The 15,213-nt window shown below is 55.4% G+C and overlaps 3 protein-coding genes across 4 annotated transcripts; 1 reads left to right on the plus strand and 2 right to left on the minus strand.

Moving 5' to 3' along the window:
• Positions 1 to 3,163: 3,163 nt before the first annotated feature.
• On the minus strand, positions 3,164 to 7,975 carry LOC101061377 (ankyrin repeat and SOCS box protein 7). 2 transcript variants are annotated; one of them, XM_003976707.3, is made up of 5 exons: positions 7,460 to 7,975; positions 6,891 to 7,012; positions 5,588 to 5,799; positions 4,637 to 5,242; positions 3,164 to 3,353 (listed from the first exon to the last, which is right to left on the minus strand). In XM_003976707.3, exons 2-5 carry the CDS (start codon positions 6,926 to 6,928, stop codon positions 3,214 to 3,216), a joined length of 996 nt encoding a protein of 331 aa, XP_003976756.2. In that variant the 5' UTR covers positions 6,929 to 7,012; positions 7,460 to 7,975; the 3' UTR covers positions 3,164 to 3,213. The 2 variants fall into 2 exon arrangements, with proteins under 2 accessions (XP_003976756.2, XP_029688102.1); XM_029832242.1 differs by lacking the exon at positions 7,460 to 7,975 and adding an exon at positions 7,152 to 7,411.
• A 48-nt stretch (positions 7,976 to 8,023) lies between these two features.
• On the minus strand, positions 8,024 to 10,092 carry LOC115248479 (LRP chaperone MESD-like). The gene is made up of 3 exons (XM_029832243.1): positions 9,880 to 10,092; positions 8,868 to 9,100; positions 8,024 to 8,778 (listed from the first exon to the last, which is right to left on the minus strand). The coding sequence occupies exons 1-3, from the start codon at positions 10,051 to 10,053 to the stop codon at positions 8,565 to 8,567; spliced, it is 621 nt and encodes a 206-aa protein (XP_029688103.1). The 5' UTR covers positions 10,054 to 10,092; the 3' UTR covers positions 8,024 to 8,564.
• Positions 10,093 to 10,964: 872 nt separating this feature from the next.
• On the plus strand, positions 10,965 to 13,949 carry LOC115248478 (talin rod domain-containing protein 1-like). Its single transcript, XM_029832241.1, has one exon. The coding sequence runs from the start codon at positions 12,237 to 12,239 to the stop codon at positions 13,299 to 13,301; it is 1,065 nt and encodes a 354-aa protein (XP_029688101.1). The 5' UTR covers positions 10,965 to 12,236; the 3' UTR covers positions 13,302 to 13,949.
• Positions 13,950 to 15,213: the final 1,264 nt, after the last annotated feature.

The following is a 15,213-nucleotide window of genomic DNA, read 5'->3' on the forward strand; positions in this document are numbered from 1 at the left end:
GAGCTGTGGGGCTCAGCACTGGGAGCTGTGGGGCTCCGCTCCACTCAGCACTGGGAGCTGTGGGGCTCAGCACTGGGAGCTGTGGGGCTCAGCTCCACTCAGCACTGGGAGCTGTGGGGCTCAGCACTGGGAGCTGTGGGGCTCAGCTCCACTCAGCACTGGGAGCTGTGGGGCTCAGCACTGGGAACTGTGGGGCCCAGCTCCACTCAGCACTGGGAGCTGTGGGGCTCAGCTCCACTCAGCACTGGGAGCTGTGGGGCTCAGCTCCACTCAGCACTGGGAGCTGTGGGGCCCAGCTCCACTCAGCACTGGGAGCTGTGGGGCTCAGCTCCACTCAGCACTGGGAGCTGTGGGGCTCAGCTCCACTCAGCACTGGGAGCTGTGGGGCTCAGCACTGGGAGCTGTGGGGCTCAGCTCCACTCAGCACTGGGAGCTGTGGGGCTCAGCACTGGGAGCTGTGGGGCTCAGCTCCACTCAGCACTGGGAGCTGTGGGGCTCAGCACTGGGAGCTGTGGGGCCTTCTGTCATCCCTCCAGGAGGGCAGCAGGAGTGAGACGGCCCTTTGATGTGAGACGACGACCCTTTGATGTGAGACGACAGCCCTTTGATGTGAGACGACGGCCCTTTGATGTGAGACGACGGCCCTTTGATGTGAGACGACAGCCCTTTGATGTGAGGAGGTTCTAACTCTGCCTGTTCTCACCAGTTCAGGTCCTTCAGGCCTCTTTACTCAGGCTGTTTCCAGCACTGAGAGAATTCTTTGTGTTTTCAGATCAGAGCAATTTGCAGTTTTATTCAGCAACACTGTGGAACAAAAGGAGTTCCTCGTTTTAAAGCCCAGTCTTCAGTTATCCGGAGCAACATTTCTTCTATTTCCTGCCAACGTCTTCAGCTCCTCACTGGGAAAGAGGCCGGTGCCCTGGATCTCCTCTGAGGAGGAAATTCCTTGGTTGGGTTCTGCTTCACTGGGCTGTGAATCTGACAGAAGCTCTTTTCACCACAATATGAAGTCTTAATAAAGCCGTGCACCTAACAGGTGGTTATGGCAGCAGAGGCTGGGAACCACCAGAAAGAGCCTCTTTGTTTTTGTCAGGATGGTATTTGGTGGCAGAACGTCACTCAGCTGAGCCCCGGGAGCTGCTCGTCTCCAGAACCAGGACGGCCCAAATTATCAGGAGAACCCACAATTATGATGACAACAGCTGCCTTTGTCCAAAGTCTTGATGGTAAAATAATAATAATAGTAAAATAGAGGAGACAGAATCACCTTTACATTAAACCTCCTCCATAGGTTAAAAAGTTCATATCTGGCCTCAGAATCAGCGCGGTTCTGGGCCCTACCAGGGTCAACCAGACAGGAACCCAAGCAGGATTTCTACTGGAGGGTTTTAACAGGTGTGACATCACCTCAGAGCTACCACATCTGGAGAAATATGTCACAACTCCAACCAGAATGGAGAATGTTCTGGACTTCTCTTACTGGGACCGGGGTTTCATTGACTGTGGTCCAGGTTTCCATGCACTGGCTCTCACCAGACAACTAGAACTAGTCCCCCAAACCATAGAAAATGGATTAGACAGGATATGAATGTCCACTTGGTCCAGAAGAAACAAGGAGACAAGTCCAGGTTGAGGAGGAAGCAAACCTGACCCGGATCTGCTAAAGCTTTATTCTATAGCGAGCTATAAAGTAGAGGAACGGCGATGGGCCGAGCCACCAAACCTGCTGGGGTCCACCCCCTCCTCCACGGAACCACCCAGCCCACCCCACAGGTGGACCGCGATGACCAGCCCCCATAGAGTTTGTACCCCAGCGGGGAGGTTGACCACTTCGTCCCTTTCTGGGTCCACAATGTGTGAAGGCTGGTCCCCCCCCCAGACGAGGTCTAGCAGTAGTTTTGGACCAGCGACCAGGAGTTGAACCCCCCACCCTCTCGGAGGGTGTTTTTGACTCGTCTCGACGCTGAGGGACACTCACAGTTTGGGTCTTCCTGCTCTGTGGACGTCTTGAGGTGGTTGTAGTGAAGCAGCGAGCAGGCGTCCTCAGAAATGGCTGTTTTATTTGTTGGTTAAAATAAACTAACACTCAGACTTGGTTACATTCGCCCCACACGGGACGCCGGGCGAAACGCAACAGCCGTTTATCGATCTGCGTCTCGTGATCTCAGCGGGCACTCGTGGCGGAGAAACGGCGCCACGGCTTCGGAAAGAGACGTGCGCTCAAACGTGAAGGGAAGCAACTGGAGGCGGGACTAACCGGGGGCGGGCGGGTGGGCGGGTTAACCATGCAGAGAGCAACCGACCCGTCCCTCAGCTCTCTGGGTTTCACTCCCCAATGCAAATTCACAGTATAATTCTGCAGGTTACCTGAAGGGAACGGCCACCTGAGAAGCTCCGCCTCTACTCATTAGCATTCCGGCTATGCACAAAAAGAAAAGCAACAACAGCAACAGTGTTTGGGATGTTTGGACCCCCCCCCATCCCCCCGGAACGCTGGCGTCACACACAACAACCAGGACACTTAGCAAAATTTAAATACAATAAGAACACCAGAGAACACGACTTAAATAAAGTTACAAAAATATTGGTTATCCACCAGGCGTATTTACACGGGAGCTCCTGGGAGCGCGTTAGCGTCCTCGGTGGACGAGGACGGAGGGACAATGGCCCGTCCCACACTGAGAGATGGGTCTGTGCAGGTCCTCCTCACCCTGCAGACGCCCTGGTTCTGAAGCGGCCCACTCCCGAGGCCTCCTGCTCAGGGTTCTGTTTGGTCCCGCGTGTCCGCTCCAGCTTCCTGTTCTCACTCATTCCTCCCTCTTATTGCTTGGACGTGAAGGATGAGCAGATGGGAGCGGCTCCCGTCTGGGCCCGGTTATCCCAGCAGGTCAGGCTCGGTTCTGATTACTCCCTCAGAGGGTCAGTGTTTGTTAGCAGCGCCGCTCCGCTCCGCTCACTAATGCGGACTCTCTGAGCTACCTCAGGTCACAATCTGACATTTATTACAACAGAACTATGTTATTACCGACTCAGAACCGACAATAGTCTTCAGGTCGGATCCTTTGCAAGTGTCCGACCCGGGAAGCTGAGCTGGAGGCCAGAAGGAGGAAGATGGAACCTGTTGAAGGTGATGGAGACCCTGGGCCCGACCACCTGAGGGGGAGGAGTCATTGCATAGTCTGGCTGAGCTTTGCTCCGCTTCCGCTTCCGGACTCACAAATGGTCAAACTTGTGTTTTAAATAGTCTATCATGACTTTAGCAATGGGCAGGTCCTCCAGGGACTTCAGGCTCTGCAGGCCGATGCAGTGGCGGATCTTTATTCGACAAAAGTCCTGGAGAGTCCGAGGCTGCCCTGGAAGAGCAACGAGACATCGGTTACACACAGAAAGAAGACGATGACATCACAGCATTCCTGCTTATCCCAACCCCAACGCGGCTTTACGGTCAGAACCTTTGTCCTGATGGCGCCCGTTTCGTCTGCATGTCCCTGTAAGGACCCCGTAGGCAGCGTCCAGCCTGGACAGAGCCTGTCCACCCTCGGACCACAACACGTCCTTTCAGCGAGGAGTCCAGGGCCCTTCAGGTGAAAGGGTAACGCTGATACCCCGAGAGGTGCTGCTGCTCCACATCTGCTCCCTCCTAAAGTCTGGATCAGCTACACGTCGCGTGAAAGGAGCCGCCGCTCCGGGTGGGGGGAGCCCTTGATGCTGGCATGTGAATGGAGCAGGAGGTAGCTGGCGGACATGTGATCTACTGGGGGTGGCCGCCTCTGAAAGCAGGAATCAGCACGCCGCTCTTTGATATCAAACTTCAGACAGCCGTGGAGGAATGCGGCCCTTGTTCTCCCGGTATCACCATGCTCCAGGTAGGGGCTCTCATGTTCCTCCTGTCGGGAACGGCTCTGTGACTAAACCCACACCACCTCCCTGCACCCCTCCGACCCCCGCAGCACCTTCAGCTGTTCACTAAACACGGCTTTAGTCCACTAAACAAGAGCTTTTTGAGAACCTGGAACAGGGGAACGTAAGTCTGTAGTCTAGGTTCAGGCTGGTTAAACAGAGCCTGAAGATGTCACCTGTCCTGCATCAGTCTAGAGGAGGAGGAGGAGGAGGATCATGTGAGGATCATGTGAGGATCTGGTTCCACGGTGCCGGGGGCTCCTGTCACTCTGACCTTCAGCTCAGGGTGGAGCGGGTGTTGGTTCTGGACCCCCCCGGCGCCGGGCTCACAGGCATTCATCCTCCGCCAGGTTGAGGCAAGAGGCAGAAAGACATGAGGCCCGTGGTCCCGCCTGAGCCCAGTTCCTCGGTGTTCTGGACCAGAACCTGAAGAACGGGAGCCTACGTAGCCAACAGGCTACAGCCAGAGCCCGGGCTCCTCGGTGCCGACTGGGCCCCCCCCTCACTCAGCTTTGTTCTGGGGGTTTTCTCGGAAACTGTTTAAAATCGAATCGCACTAAATAAAAACGCAGTTATTTCTTTTCTAGTCCTCTAAATATCGACGCCAGAGCCAAGGAAAATTACTGGGACGTTCATTGGGATGGTTGCAAAGGTATCTGGAGCATTTAAGGTTGCCAGGCAACAGGATGGGGGGTGGGGGGAGTGTCTGACCTGTGGCTGGATGTGTGAGACTTACTCGTAACCTCCTGTAGGAAGTCCAGACAGGGCCGGCTGATCCCAGACATGCTAACAGACAGGGCCACCGGGGTCTGGCCCTCATAGTTCCTGGTGTTGGTGTCAGCCCCGTACGCGTACAGCATCTGTGCACACAGCGCGTCGTCCCTCAGGGCGGACAGGTGCAGGGGCGTCTGGCCGTCCTCCAGGCGCCCCAGGTTAGTGTCCGCCCCCCTCTGCAGGAACATCCGGCAGTAGGAGTGGTTGCCTTTGATGACGGCGTAGCGGAGCAGGAAGCCGTTCTGGATGTCGATGTTGGCGCTGTGGTCCAGGAGGATGCGCACGCAGCTGGAGCGCTCGCGGATGATGGCCAGCTGCAGCGGCGTGGTGCCTTTGTCGCTCAGCGGATCCACCTCCGCCCTGAACTCCAGGAGGAGGCGCACGAAAGAGTCGCGGCCGTAGTGGGCGGCCACGTGCAGCGGCGTCCAGCCGTCGTTGCTCTTGGCGTTGATGATGTCCCTGCGGTGCTCCGACTCCAGCATGAGCCGGGCGATGCGTGCCCGGCCGTGCATGGCGGCGTAGTGGAGCGCCGTGAAACCGCCGATGAAGTCTTTCACTGTGGGGTCGGCTGCAGAGGAGAGCAGAGGCAGGTCAGACAGAGCAGCCCCCCACCCCCAGGTGAGCTAACCACGGCCAATGACAGCAGCCCCCCACCCCCAGGTGAGCTGACCCCCAGGTGAGCTGACCACGGCCAGACGAGCGGGTCGATGGGCGCCGGAGGTGCTGTCAGAACCTGCACAGCAGGAATGACCCCCAGAAAGGTTCTGTGCAGCCCAGCACCCGCTCAGAGCTGGTTCAGCTCGCCCTCTTGAATGAATGGCTGTCCCTCCGGGGCAACGACGCCCTCTAGCGGCGGGGATCGCACTGACAGCAACATGAAGCTGCTCTGCAGCATAAACAGAGCGACTCTGACCTCCGTGTTCCAGGAAGACTCGCACACATCGCTCCTTCCCTTTGGCGGCGGAGAAGTGGAGCAGCGTCCAGCCGTTGGCGTCGCGGATCTTGGGGGAGTAGCCCTGCTCCAGCATCCTCCTGACGGTGTAGACGTCTCCTGCTGCCACTGCGGCCTGGATCTGCAGCTCCTCGTGAAGCTCAGGGTTCCTCCTGCAGTGATGGTTCAGCATCCTGACGAGGTCCACAAGGACAATTAGGTTGAGGATAATGAAGCAAGACATGCAAGTTATTACTATTGTTAATATGAGCATGCTGGGAGTTCAAAGGTTTAAAGGAGCCTCATTGGCCCGTCGACCAGGTCCATGAGGAATAACTGAGCTAAAACCCAGGTCCTGACCCTAGTGCGGCTCCACCTGGACAACAACAAGGGGAGAGAACCCCCAGGTCCTGGTCTGGAGTCACACCGAGGCCTTCAGAGCAGCCCCCCAACCCTCTGGGGGGCCACTGCTCATCAGCAGGTCAGGGTTTGGCCTGCAGGAGCCATGGAGGCCTTCAGGTCTGCTTCAGGACCAGACTGGATTCTGACAACCGACACATCAGGGAGAGTCGCTGGGCCGGCCTCCAGAGGTGCAGATGGGATGTTGGCGTCACCAAGGACACCCAACCAGCTCAATCTGGTCTGGACCACATCAGGGAAAGGCTCCAGGACCAAGGCCCCTGAAGTCCTGGGCTTCCCAGCTGTCTGGCATCCTGCTGCCATCCCAGTCTGCTGCAGGAGCCTCTGGCCCCAGTGGCTCCAGAACCATCACCCTGGGGCCACCAGTCAGGAAGGTACAGGAGAGACGGGTTCTGGACCACAGGTGAAACCTTCTCCTGAGCCTCACGTGTGGGTGGATGATGCCGTCTCTCCCTGCAGCACCACGGTGGTCCGCGGCTGGACACTGGGAGGATCAAGGACAATCTGTCCCCGTCCCCTCACGAGACCTCCCAGAGGCCGACTGCCTCGGCTCCGCTGCCATGAGGGGCGCTGCAGAGGTTAGCTCCATGCTAACGTCGCAGTCGTCTACCTGTCCGTCCGTCTGACCGATGCGGGGATTCAAATACTCACACTTTAAAGAAAGATTCCACTGAAAGTTTCTGATCACCAAGCACACTTTCAACCTGCAGGAGGACACCTTGGACAACTTAGGAGGACATTTCTTCCTTTCTTAAAAACTATTTGACTCCCAGACGGAGGCGTGTAGCTGAAACGCGCAGGTTTGAAAGGTCCGAGCTAGCTTCTGCCAGGATACTTCCTCCAGTATTAAAATATAAAAACCCACCTTTTGACAATGTGAAGGGACGAGCTTCTCTTAGTCATAGCGGAGCAGCATCTGCAGACACAGCTGCACAGTCAAGGTGAACGAGAACCCAAAAGGTTCTGCCTCCGAAGGTTCTCCTGCACCTGCAGATGAAGGGGACAGACACGTCACTCGGGGCTCACTGATTCCATCAACTGCCCATTAAAGAGGACTCGCTCTGTCACAAACAAACAAACAAACAAACAGACAGACAAACCCGCTGTTTTGGCCGAGGGAACCAACCATTAAAAGACGTAAAAGTATCCGACAATGACGACGCGGACAGGCGGACAGTAAAGAGCCGGTTGGGCTGGGAACACAGCGGAGGAGCTGCTGGAAAAGCCCCGAGATTCAGCCTTTATTTATGTCGGCACCCATGCTAACGCTCATTAGCCTGGACGCTAACTAACTCAACGGCGACAGCTCGCTAGCTCCTGTTAACATTCAGCTACGGGGAGGATTCAGTGGATATAAAGGCAGACGGGCCGGGCGATGGATGATACAGGTGAATAACTGTGGAAATGCACAAGTATCTTACAACAAAGACTTACTTGACACTGAGGCACCGTTTATCTTAGCCAATCAGCTTCGAGAAGCTAAGAATAAGAGTTGTCCGAGATTCATGTTGCCGTCGCTAAACACAGCGTTAAAATGCTTTTTAAAAGTTCACTAAAAGTACGTCTCTGTCACGCTGAGCTTAAATTATCCGTTAATGTTTTAATAACAAAGTCTGTGTGTGGGGACTCCAGTTGACCCCAGCAGTAAATACATTGAACTTCCGCCCGCAGACCTTCAGAATAAAAGCCCGGATTCCAACTTGAACCTATAAAATCTCAATTTCAAGATGTAACTCCACTTGAAACAAACACCTTTCTCCTGAACCATATTCGCTGCTTCCTGTATGCTGATGGACACAAAAATGTCCATTTTACTCCGTCGGACGTCTGACCAACTCCAGGAAACTCTAAAAATGCCAGACACGTCCCGTTGTCCGTGATTACATGGATATATCTGGGCAGCCTCATCCCACCCAGTAGCCCTTAAGTCTGACCCTTGACCTGCAGCTAGTTCAGACCCACCAGGAATTATTCAAAAAGGGGGCACACAGAAGGCTTCGGAGGACCAGGGACCTTTATAGTGGTGGAACACTGAAGTCCTTTAGTGACACGAGAGACAAACTAAAAAGAAACTACATTTCAGATTGGATGTGCTCACTTTGTATCCAAGTGCATCGTGGACATTTCAACAAAGATCTGTACAAAGAAGCTAAATTAGTTACGATTCAGAAGTCGGGAGAAGATCAATCCCGAATCTCAAAAGGTACCAAATGTCCGTATGGACACTGAAGAGGACAAAAACCACGACTGATACGTGACAAAGGCTGATTTACTGGTCACATCACGCTGATCAGTGAATCCTGAGGTGCATCTGAAGCAACACCAGGTGTGTATTTAGGCAGCAAAAGTGCCCCCCCCCCACACATGACTGGTTTTATTAGGAAACCTGCTCCCACAGAGATACAAAGAAGAGAGCACCATGAGTCAAAGAGGCTTCTGGTCCAACAGGAAGGATGGGTGATGGTTCCCCGGGTTCCACAGTTCTCCTGCGACCCTCCGCAGGTCTGAAGCGATAGAAACAGGAAGCAGCTCGTGTCCATCACAGCTCCTGTTTGCGGGGAGCAGCGCGCTTCTGTGGCTCCGCCTGGCTCTTCTTTTTAGCGTCGTCCTTCTGAGCAGCCTTCCCCGGGAACACTTGGCCCTCCACCGTCACATCCACGCAGCGCTCCTGGGACACCAGGAAGTCCTTGACCTCCCAGGCCACGCTGCCGTCGCGCAGCATGAAAATGACCCTGTTGGAACCCACCACGAACCTCCAGAGGGGGAAGAGAAAGACAGAGAAGGTCACTTCCTGGACCACACCCGTCTGCTTGGAATGGTTGCTAACAGATTAGCTTCATACCTCTGGATGTCAAAATTGGCGTTGAAGAGGCTGCCCTGCCACAGGCCGGTGATCTCCTCCGTTTCCTTCTCGGTGGGCTCGCCCGACACCGTGGCGAACACCATCAAGGTCTTGCCCTTCTTGGACAACTTCAGCAGCTCTTCGGGCTTGGAGGGGTCCACTTTGGAGAAGTCGATGGGAGGAGGAGCCCTCTTGTGCTCAGGGAGGTCCCCCTCCTCGATGTCGTCGTCCTCCTGCGGCACAGAAGCACATCGGTCGTCACTATTGAGAGGATGCAGCCAGCTCGGACCCTTGCCCTGGAGGACCGGCCCCACGTGAAGGCCACAAACCTGAACACTCGGCCCCACGTGAAGGCCACAAACCCGAACACTCGGCCCCACGTGAAGGCCACAAACCTGAACACTCGGCCCCACGTGAAGGCCACAAACCTGAACACTCGGCCCCACGTGAAGGCCACAAACCTGAACACTCGGCCCCACGTGAAGGCCACTAACCTGAACACTCGGCCCCACGTGAAGGCCACTAACCTGAACACTCGGCCCCACGTGAAGGCCACAAACCTGAACACTCGGCCCCACGTGAAGGCCACTAACCTGAACACTCGGCCCACCTTCAAGCTCGTAGCTGAGTTTCTATTAGCGACTTGGACTCACTTCATGTTGGATGTTGGAGGGACGCCCATTCAGAAAAGGGGGGAAAACAGTTTTGCTGCTAAGTGGAGTTTTAAAAAGAAGTGGGTTTTTTATTGGAAATAAACTGAACGTGGAGCTCTTGAAAAGTTTGCATCGAGGAACAAAGTCAGGACAATGGAGAGGCTGTATAACTTTAACGAGCCTTGTGTGCACCTGGTCCCCGGTAATCAGTAACCAACAGTGATCCAACACCTCCACCAGGGGCTCCTTTACCAAAGAACATCACCGAGAGGGACATGAAGCTGCGGCTGGAGACGTTCTGGGTGGAGATAATGGTGTAAAAGAGCTGTAGGTTAGCGGAGGAGCAGCAAGCGACCCACCTCCCACTGCTCCAGCAGCCGCGCCATGTCCGCGTCATTGTAGTCTCGGATGTCCTTCTTCTTCCGGGGCTTCTCTTTGCTGTCTGCGGCTGAATTTGTGAGGAAAAGGGCGCAAAGAAGCAGCAGCAGCAGCAGCAGCGGCGGCCGCAGCGACCGTCCGAGCACAGGCGACATCTTCACACGCGCTCCTCGCTCATTGGCGAGGACCACTTCCTGTCACGAGACGCCGGGGGGCGTGGCCAGGCCGCACACCGGAAACAGACCCCCGGTGACGGTTTTCAAAATCAAGCTCGCTCATGAGTTCCCACCGGATTTTAGAGTTATTTGAATTATGACATCATGTTGGGCGAATTCAAAACCGTTTAAGGAACCATAAACGTGCGTCTTTCAGACACATTATTTGCTATTATTGTACTATTTATTTTAGAGAATATATTATAGGTATTCCACTTAAGCAAGACGCTGACCATGTAGGACCCAACATTTAGGCAGGACCACACAGGGTGGAGGTACTGTGCTGTCCAGCAGCATGGCTGTAGCCCCTGGAACCCTCCCCACGGAGAAACACAGGCTACAAAAATAACCAGTTACCTTCAGGAGGTCAACAAGCTGAATTCAAGAAAGATTGATTAATAAATAACTTGAATGACTTTTTTCTGGTCACAGCTTCCTTTATAACCAATTAAAATGTAACCTGTAGTGCGCTCGCGAATAGTACTGGATTTAAGTATCACAACAGCGAAGCAACATAAAACCTGACGCCTTTTGTTTCCATTGAAGTGCTCTTAAGTGGTCTGAAGTGTTTTAGGGGATTCACACACAAGAGGAATTGCTGCTGTGCTGAATACAAGCAGGAAAAATAGTCGTAAATCAGTAACTAAACCACAAATCTTAGTGGTGTTGTAGTGTGCATGCTTATAGCAACAAATAGCTAAAATGTGGTTGACAGGTAAACTAGGTGTCATTTAAATACAAACCTGCGATGCTGCTGATATGATACTATCCGTGATAAAGCAATCACCCCCCAATTCCGAAACGTGTGTAACAACGCGGTGCTTTTGTTTTGAAGCACTTCCGGGCGCCGTCTCGCTAGCGCTAGCTTGACCAACGTGGCCCCTCTGCTCGGGGGCTTCAGGGTGACAGCGCTCGGCCAAAGTCTCTCCGGCTCCCGGAGTCCTCGATCGGCCCGGAGCTTCCGCTCGGGTAGAGTCCGGATCTGCGTTGAAGGACGCGACGGAGCGTCAATTTCCAGCAATGAGCCGCCCGAGTCCCTCCAGCAGCCGTTCCACCGCGACCACACCCTCCCCGCTTCCTCATAGTCCCGCAGCGGGAGCGCGCAGCCCCGCGTTCAATCTGCGGGAATAACGGCCGCTTTTCCTGCGACGTTCACGGATCCCGGCCGGGAACTTTTCCACAGGGGTCGTGTCGAGTTCCGCACATCGGGTCTGGGGTTGATATGAGCAGCGGAGCTACCCGGGGCCACACGGACTTTGCTCCCGAGTTAGGTCGCGGAGGAGTCGGCTACACGTCCGATGGGAGCCGTCGTGGTGGATCCCGCCGTGGCCCGCGTGGAGGTGGCCTAAAGGACGGCTCGGTGGACTTTAACCAGGGGGACTAATGAAACCATGGTGCCGGAGCGACCCACCAGGCTGTATGCGATCCAGAAGAGCCGCTCGGGCGGCGCCGCATTCGTCAGCAGCTTGAGGCGGACAGGCCGGGCACACGTTTCGGGAACTATTCGGACAACATGTCGGTGCTACTTCGGGCCACTGGACACCAAATGATGAATTCTAAAAGACAGATAAGACTCCAACCGGGCATGTTGTTTGAAGACACGGATATTTAACTTTATTTGAGTGGTTTTCAGGATGCACTTTGCCTGCTAGGAGGCTGATGATTTCGATATGAACCTGTGAATTCTGAACCAGTATGGACCAGTATGGTGACGAGACTGACTGCTGGATGATGTGTTCAGGGCATTTACATTAACCGAGTCGGAACCGGGATCTGATTACACTGAGTGTTAACAAGCTGTGGGGTTTATCGACTGTTGAAATACTAATATTTGAGCTTTTTTTTTTATGGCGGGTTAGTTTGTTCCAGCAGAAGTGACAGCAGCAATCAGGGTTTCCTCCTCCTACATGTTTACATTGAGAGCAGGAGTGGTGCGTGTTGCTGTAGGATGTATAGCTTTATACTCTGAAGGACCCTACAGCAGCCCGGGGGGCCAGCTCCAACGCTGGCATGTTGGGAAAGTGTTGAGAAGCAACATGCAGCGTGCTCCACTGGTCAACTAACTAGCTGAACCCTTTAGGAAGAACAATCAGACCCCCCCCAGCCCACCCCCACCCACTACTATGGCCACTGGTGGTTCTGGTAAATCGTCCAGCGAGGGATCCGGGAACGCGGCGAGCTGTGGGCTACAGCACAGGAAGCGCCTGTCGTCCATCTGCGACACGTGCAAAGGGAAGATGCAGCTGGTGGCCGACCTGCTGCTGCTGTCCAGCGAGACCCGGCCCGTGATGACCTCGGAGGGGGCCGCCGTGGCCGACACCTTCGAGCAGTGTCGCGACACGGTCATCGCCAGGACCAAGGAGCTGTCCATCCTCACGCACGACATCCAGAGCCAGCTCAACATGGGCCGCTTCACCGAGGTGGGAGACCGTCTTCTGGAAATGACTGACTTGGTGGTGTCCCTGACCGAGTGCTCGGCCCACGCCGCCTACCTGGCGGCCGTGGAGACCCCCGGCTCCCAGCCCTGCCTGCCCGGCCTGGTGGACCGCTACAAAGTGACCCGGTGTCGGCATGAAGTGGAGCAAAGCTGCAGCCTCCTGCGGGTCACCGGCCTGCAGGACCTGACCCCGCAGCTCCTACTGGAACTTTCCCAAAACATCTCCACCAACCTCAAGACTCTGACGGACATCTCATCGCTGGCGAGCGACCGGTCCAGGGACCGCTTCGCCAAGGACCAATTCAAGTTGAGCGTGAAGAGTATGAGCACCAGTGGCACGGCCTTTCTGGCCTGTGTCAAAGAGGTGAAAACCCAGCCCAGCGAGCTGACCAGGAACCGCTGCGTCCTGTTCAGCGCTCCTCTGGTCCAGGCCGTCAACGCCCTGGTGGGCTTCGCTACCGAGCCTCACTTCCTGGGCAGGGCCGCTAGCATCTGCGTGGAAGGCAAGGGTGTCCAGACGGCGGTGTTGGGCGGGGCCATGAGCGTGGTCTCGGCGTGCGTCCTCCTCACTCAGGGCCTGAGGGACGTGGCCCAGCATCCCGACAGCAGCTCCAGGATGGCCGACTACCGCGAACGCCTTCGCAACTCGGCGTGCGCCGTGTCCGACGGCTGCACGCTGCTCTCACAGGCCCTCCGGGAACGCTCATCTCCAAGGACCCTCCCGCCGGTCAACTCGCATTCTGTGAATTAAGTCTGGAACACGACGTCCTGCTCTCTGTCCAGAACCCACGTAACCAAAGAGACTCACTGGGAGCCCTCCTGTTCTTCAGGGTGTCAGGAGGAGTATCACAAGGCCGATGGGGGAACACCTACTACCACTGCAGGGGCCTGCGTCTAGAACCTAAACACCGTGCTAGGGTTGTGATCAAACACCACTGTGAGGTTCTGTGCACGGCACAGGTGCACGGCACAGGTGCACGGCACAGGTGCACGGCACAGGTGCACGGCACAGGTGCACGGCTCCGCCTCGAGGAGAAGAAGAACGCAGGATTCTGACTCCAGAACCAAAGCGCCAGCTCCAGGGTACCGGGTCACGCTGGATGTGACCGCCTGGGCCCGACAGCTGCGTGATCCACACCCTTCACACCTGAACCTTTTACCTCAGTTTTAAGTCAAAGCAGCAGCCGGGATCCTGATGATGAAGATGAGGATGAAGATGATGAGGAGGATGATGGTGATTGGCCAACCACATGCTGTATGAGAAAGGGATTTTTGCATTGTTGGGGTAAAGCTGCTGTGCGTTTGTGTCTCATATACTGTATATTTACAGACTTCATAGTATTTGAAAGTGTTTTGCATGTAAGGAGTATTTATTTCAACTATTAAAACATTTCTGCTACTTCCTTGTCGGACCCGACTGCTCTGTTCCGCCTGTTCCGTCCACTTTCAGCTCTGAGTGATTTACCCACGGAGACGAGAGACGTAGTTTTGTGGTAGTTTACTTTAAGTTGCAGCAGATTTTCAGGCTTTTTCACAGCGACGCTCCGAGTTACTGCTGCCGTGAAGAGGCGGACCCCCGCGATAGAACCCGCCCGGAGCTCCGCTTCGCCTCTCTTCACAATCACCGTCAGGTTCTCCCAGCTGAAGATACGGGTGGCCGGTCCCAACGAGGAGGCCTCGTCCTCCCCCAGCTGTCTGGCCCACAACAGGAAACCTACAGCTGGACTATCAGGAGTGGCTTCCTCCTCCTCCTCCTCCTCCTCCTCCTCAGGATGGCGTGCTGCTCATAACCTCAGGCGAGGTTTCGCCCATTTCCTGCTGCAGGAGGGAACCTTTGCTGTCGTCCCCCCAGAGAGCTTCATCACTGCTGGAGCGGCAGCAAGTCCAGCCAATCAGCTGAGAGTTCCTCACTAACTGTACCTGCGCTCCTTTAAACTGCGAGGGTGGGGGGGGGGGGGCTTCCTGTCGGCCTGGCAGGGTTGTCATAGTAGCTAAAGAAAAGTGATCCTGGATATTGAATTTTTCAGGAGTTGGGTGGATTAAATGACCTCGTGGTGGGGTCGTACACGCCAGTCCTGTAGAATTCATCTGAGCTCATTTAAGACAGAACTCCTCTTCTTTGGGTCAGTGGTGTAGTTGCTCGAGGTCCGGTTGGTGATTCCCCTAAAGGCCCGGTAGAGCAGGCCCTGGGGGGCCACCCCTCTGGGGGGAGAGCATTGGGGAGCCCTGGAGCACAATCACCTGACTGGAGCCTGGAACAGGTGGACAGTGAGGAGGACATGGGATATGTCCTGGCTGCTTCGTTTCAGGTGTCCTCACAGAGACGTCTGCACCTGCATCTACGTCTGCCGGGACGAGTGAGGCGACCTTTGACCTGTAGGTCGGCGTCTCTATCCGCTCTCCTGGAGGGGCGAATGTTTCAGAGCCACCATGGGGACAGATTCTAGACTCATTGGACAATGTCCTCCTTGTAACGAGCCTGTTACCAGGAACCCCCCTAGGTCCCTACTTCCTCTCCAGACCCGCCCATGCTGCCTATTGTCCTCCAACAATCACCAGTATTCAGCGTCTCTACTCTGCCAGTTCAGGAGCACAGCAGCAACGGTCAGACGGTCCTCAGGAGACCCCCCCTCCATGAGGGGGACCTTCTCAGCGCCGCTGTT

Source organism: Takifugu rubripes, unplaced genomic scaffold, assembly GCF_901000725.2.
Source record: "Takifugu rubripes unplaced genomic scaffold, fTakRub1.2, whole genome shotgun sequence".
Taxonomy (NCBI): Eukaryota; Metazoa; Chordata; class Actinopteri; order Tetraodontiformes; family Tetraodontidae; genus Takifugu; species Takifugu rubripes.

Coding starts and splice junctions, on each gene's coding strand:
- LOC101061377 (XM_003976707.3), bottom strand. CDS start 6,928: ATGACTAAGAGAAGCTCGTCCCTTCACATTGTCAAAAG. Junction 5,243..5,587: donor AGTCTTCCTGGAACACGGAG/GTCAGAGTCGCT, acceptor TCTCCTCTGCAG/CCGACCCCACAGTGAAAGAC. Junction 3,354..4,636: donor CTTCCTACAGGAGGTTACGA/GTAAGTCTCACA, acceptor TTGCTCTTCCAG/GGCAGCCTCGGACTCTCCAG.
- LOC115248479 (XM_029832243.1), bottom strand. CDS start 10,053: ATGTCGCCTGTGCTCGGACGGTCGCTGCGGCCGCCGCTGCTGCTGCTG. Junction 9,101..9,879: donor GGCTGCTGGAGCAGTGGGAG/GTGGGTCGCTTG, acceptor TCTGTGCCGCAG/GAGGACGACGACATCGAGGA. Junction 8,779..8,867: donor GCCAATTTTGACATCCAGAG/GTATGAAGCTAA, acceptor CCCCCTCTGGAG/GTTCGTGGTGGGTTCCAACA.
- LOC115248478 (XM_029832241.1), top strand. CDS start 12,237: ATGGCCACTGGTGGTTCTGGTAAATCGTCCAGCGAGGGATCCGGGAAC.